Here is a 5,281-nt window from a genome sequence, read left to right on the forward strand (position 1 = left end):
GAGCAGCAGGCGGGTGGGGAGGGTCTGCCACACCATGTGGTCACCTCAGGGGCAGGCAGGGAAGTGGCTTGTTTCTTAGTGCTGTGCTTTAACCCCATGTGCCACTAGGGAGGGCCCACGATTGGCTTTTTAAAAAAACGTGTAAATTAACTCTTAAGTCTGTTCTTTCTTTTAAATTCTTGAGGCTTTGTTGCCCCAAGAACATCATATACTTTAGTGAGATAATATTTCATTTTTCACTATGGTTTGTGATTTGCTGTTATTTGACCCAAAAAAAAACTATAAATCCCTAATCATATTTTTATTATATATTTATATTATTACTTAATTTACTTTCTCTTTCAATAAACAATCAATTTTGAAATTTTTCTGCAGTCCCTTTTGGTTCATTATAGTTACTGGTCTGTTAATTTTGACTCCCTCCTGATTTATTTTCAGGCTTATCTCCACACTGTAATGGTAGTGATTGTGGATATTCATCTAGCATGGAAGGGAGTGAAACAGGTTCTCGGGAGGGTTCGGATGTTGCGTGCACTGAAGGCATTTGTAATCATGATGAACATGGTAGGTTGAGATTAAACTTTTCAAATAGTTCTCTTACATTGCTGTTGTAGAGCACAAAAATAAGAGATTATTGATTGCTTAGGTGATGACTCCTGTGTTCATCATTGTGAAGACAAAGAGGATGATGGTGATAGTTGTGTTGAATGTTGGGCAAATTCTGAAGAGAACACCACCAAAGGAAAAAATAAAAAGAAGAAAAAGAAAAGCAAGATACTGAAATGTGATGAACATGTAAGAGTTGTAATTTGTATTCTTAAACCTTTGTTGTTGAGAGGAAAGCAACCCATTTTCTTTGGAGTAGTAAATGTGCAGCTACAGTTGCTAGGATTTAGATTTTAGAAACAGTACTCATCTTGTGACTTGTGTGTATGTGTCTCTCTCTAATATGGCTGTTTGTGTGACAGGCATGTGTGTCAAATCCAATTCATGCTTTCATAGTAACCTTTAAAATGTATCAATTATGTAATCTTGATGTTTGCTTTTTCCTAGTTTTCCCATCTGTAAAATAGAGGTAAATCCCTATCAGATTAGGTTCTGTGAAGATGAAGTGGGATTATATTTTGATGGGTTAATATAGCAATCCAGTATTATATGTAATTATGAATGCCAACTATTGCCGTTAGTCAGTATTCCTTCTAAAAAGTTAACACTCTGCCCAGGCTCTTTATTTTCTTTAAAGCATATTTGCTGTTAAGTTCCTTGCCTATTTATCTGGGAAATCCTTTACTGTGGTTTCAGATCCAAAAGCTTGGAAGCTGTATTACAGATCCAGGTAATCGAGAGACCTCAGGAAACACCGTGCACACAGTGTTTCACCGTGACAAGACCAAAGATGCACATCCTGAAAGCTGTTGCAGCTCTGAAAAGGGTGGGCAACCACTGCCTTGGTTTGAGCATAGGAAAAATGTACCACAGTTTGCAGAACCCACAGAAACGTCATTTGGTCCTGATTCTGGAAAAGGTGCCAAGAGCTTAGTTGAACTCCTTGTAAGTAAGCCATGACATTTTGTTGTAGATAATTCTTTTGCTTACTTGGGTAGATGTGGGAAGAGACCATATATGTACATTTAAAATGAGCAGTAGGGAAGGCTTTTAAGAAATTATGGGAAGAATTTCATTCTTTGATGATTTCATTCCTGCTTTTATAAAAGCTCTTGGTTTATGCTGTTTTTTTCTGTATCACAATTCCTTGTCCCCCGTGTCTCAAAGGAGTAAGAAGACACTAGTTGGGAGAGAATAGTTGGCATTTATGTTCAAGATTCTGCCCCTTGAAAAATGTTATTATAAGCAAACTGCCTTTCTTAGTGGTAACCCTTCCAGACTAGGGAAGAATATGGAATCTGAGTGAGGGTCCATTTTCTAGGTTGTTTCTTCTAGATGTCAAGTAGGATTAATCTTACTGGGATTTGGGAATCCTTTTAGAATTGACTCCAATTTGATACTTTAGATGAGTTATATGTGATTTTAAGCAGTCCAGTCCGTAGTTTGTGTGAGGCTTGGAGGAAAGGGAAAAGATGGGTGCTTTTTTTTTTTTTCCCCTGGGGGTAATTAGTATCCTGCTGGAACCAAATCCTTTTGAATACTATTTTTTTCCCTTTTTTTTTATGTAGTTGTAAAGTTTACTGATGATACTTTATAACTTTATAAGTTTTATGTTTATAACTTTCTAAGTTTTATGTTATATTTTACATTAATTTGTAGAGATTAAATTTTCAACATAGAGCTGATTAGAAATAAATTGTTTATTTAAAGTTTGAGAACTAGTTGTAATCATCTGACTAGTTATTTTTTTAAAATAAAGGTATGTTGGTTGTCTGTTAGGTTGATTGACTTGCAGGGCAAATTATAGAAGCAGAGTTTAAAAGCCAAGTTGGATTTAGTTTTATTCTTATTTGTACTTATAAGACAGAATGACATAATGCTTATTCTGTCAGCATTCCAATTCAAGGCCTTTTATGTGAGTAAGTTGAAACTAAAAAGGCAGATGCTTTAATTTTTAGCTATTCTCCCTCATCATAGCATTTTGCATTGTTAAATCATAGTCTTTAACTACTGTTTTAATTTGCAGGATGAGTCCGAATGTACTTCAGATGAGGAAATCTTTATTTCACAAGATGAAATACAGTCATTTATGGCTAATAACCAGTCTTTCTACAGCAATAGAGAACAATACCGACAGCATCTGAAGGAGAAATTTAATAAATACTGCCGCTTAAATGATCACAAGAGGCCCATTTGTAGTGGCTGGTTGACAACTGCTGGAGCAAATTAAATAAATAAAATAGCTCTGTCTTTCAATGAAACACTCAAGATGACTACTGCGCCTTCTCTTTCAAAAAAAACTCTTAATTTAGTGACTTATGGCAAAATTTTATCTTAAATCAATGTGATTCTTTCTTGTTTTGGGAGACGGTGGAGGTAACCTCATTAGTTCTTTCTTCAGGCTTGTGTCTTTAGTGCGTGCTGCACAGGCCTGCCATTTGATTTAAGCCATCTCTTTTCATTAAATGTTTCTCTTCCTGTGAGACTTTACTAAAGCATCTTAGTGGCAAAAAGTATTGTTGTACTTATACTTCTGTACAGAAATGACAATGAGCTGAATATATGGTTTTACAAAGTAGACATCCACTTGCAAAATGTTTGGATGTAATGTTAAAGCGCAATGTGCAAAATTTAAAATAAAGAATATTTATTAATATGCATAGTAAAATTTGGTGTACATGTTTCAACTTACTGGGTGGCAATATTTTAATATTTGCCACTTGTGGACTTAGTACTTGGCCAATGTTGATGTTAGAGAAGATGAAGAGCAAGTAACGATAGATATGTTGAAGGCAAATTTCTTTCCTTTGTCAGTGTTGACAACTAAGAGCAGCAATTTCCAGACTTCTGTTTTGAAAGGATGAATGTAACACAATATCTTGAAAATACTGGCTGTCTTACCCCTGCCCCCCCCCGCCCACTTTTAACTGCTCTTTATTGTTAAAAGTTTCCTGGTACATAACACCAAACACATTAATTTCAGAGGTTCATACTGACCTCTGAATGAAGAATCAAAATAAAACTTGGCAAAATTTCAACCAAGGGGTGACTGTTAAGTAATTACTCAGCATGTAGACCCAGCATCAGAAGGCTGCACTGAGAGCTAAACCACTTTGCGGTCTGTGTAAGTGCATGTTCCTTATCTGGTTTCCAGCAGTAAAGTTACTCAGTATGGCATTACAGTTTACTGCTTCACAAGCTGTCTGAGTACTGGAGAACAATTCCCTCTGGAGTAGTATTTGGCTGTTACTTAAAAGGTTTTGAGTCAATAGTTCAGTAGACGTGTGCTTTGTGTCTGCAACTTGGTAATACTTGGTAGGGAGCAGACAAGTAGTGAGATGATCAGTTCTTCTTTGTAAAGGGGAATAGAATTGAATTTTATGGACTTTGTGCCAATTAATCACATGGCCAATCAGATTTTAAGTAGGCAGCAGCAGGAACTTAAGATTTTTGTAGTTTGGCATGCCTTTCATCCACCCCAGTTGTCTTCAAATCTAAGTGCTGTACTGAGATTGGAGCCAGGAGTAAAATGAGTCATGATTCCCCTCTAGCCCTTGTGTTTTCCTCCTGGAATGTAAGGGCTCCCACAGTCTTTTTTGGCTCATCACACTTTCTGTTACAGTCGAATTTTATCTTAGGACCCCTAGAAGCAAGGGCAAAGGGTTCTGCTTTGATGTAATCTTTGCCCTTGGAATCAAACATTTGAGTGCTTGGTGAATTAATAAGCCAGCCACCTTCACTACTTTATTCGGTTGCTTGCAGTGGAGAAATTACAGTAATTCAGAGACAGATGATTTTTCTTTGGAAGGATGGCCCTACTAAGAATGCAGCAATGAGGCAGTTTTCAACACTTTGATGGAATGACCTTAGATGTGAGAGAACCGGTTGAATTCTACTCAGGACAAAACCAACAGCCCAAGAAAAGACAAGGGGAAGAGTGAAGGCAGTTTAGGAGAACGTTCCCTGGCCTAAGACTGAACCATTTTTTCACCATTTTTGTCTTCTCGCACTCCTCACAAATAGGTACAGTCTAATAGGGCATTATTTAAAGTGCCGAACAGTTTCTTCACAGACAGCACTCTAAATTGCTCTAATCTTTTCGTATACATCGAGCTAAGTGTGTCCACTGGGAGAGGGAGAGTCTAGAGCAGTTGACCTTTAGAACGACACTCCCCCCCCACCCATGCCGGTGTACTTGGAAGTGCGCCATATAACGCTCATTGGTTATATATTTTTAACCATATAACGCTCATTGGTTCAGACATTGGGGAATCAGGTATTGAGTCCCCCAGATTCAGCGTTGGCAGCTTAGATGGCCTTTTCGGCGCTAAATCCCACCCATCAGCACCAGTTGGTATGGGAAGGCGTTGGAGTCACTTTAGGTGCCCTTCATTTCTCTTCCAGGCTGTTAGGGATCAGAAACAAGAGAGGGAGGCCGAGCAAAAGGCGAGTTTGCATCCCGAGGGGAACTAGCTCAGGTCAAACTCGGGTTCCCCCGTCCCAAGCGGAAGCGCTCTTCCGAGCAGCGGGACCGCAAGCTCCTGGGCCCGCCCCGGGCGCGCCCGCCGGGCCGGAAGGGGCGGGGTCGTGGCCGCGCAGGGGCGGGCCCTCTGGCGGCGGCTGTGCCCTGGCGGGATGCGGCCGATCGCTGAGGAGCGGAGGGTGGAGTCGCGGT

General features: G+C 39.4%; 1 protein-coding gene across 1 annotated transcript in view; it reads left to right on the forward strand.

Moving 5' to 3' along the window:
* The window catches only part of GGNBP2 (gametogenetin binding protein 2), a 30,810-nt gene extending 27,207 nt beyond the window's left edge, over nt 1–3,603 (forward strand). The window contains exons 10-13 of the mRNA XM_012726065.1: nt 420–564; nt 647–795; nt 1,303–1,551; nt 2,633–3,603. Of these exons, the coding sequence (XP_012581519.1) occupies nt 420–564; nt 647–795; nt 1,303–1,551; nt 2,633–2,836 (747 nt within the window). The 3' untranslated portion in view covers nt 2,837–3,603. The remainder of the gene's footprint in view (nt 1–419; nt 565–646; nt 796–1,302; nt 1,552–2,632) is intronic.
* Nucleotides 3,604–5,281: the final 1,678 nt, after the last annotated feature.

This window comes from Condylura cristata, unplaced genomic scaffold, assembly GCF_000260355.1.
Source record: "Condylura cristata isolate star-nosed mole 26May11 unplaced genomic scaffold, ConCri1.0 scaffold00017, whole genome shotgun sequence".
NCBI lineage: Eukaryota > Metazoa > Chordata > Mammalia > Eulipotyphla > Talpidae > Condylura > Condylura cristata.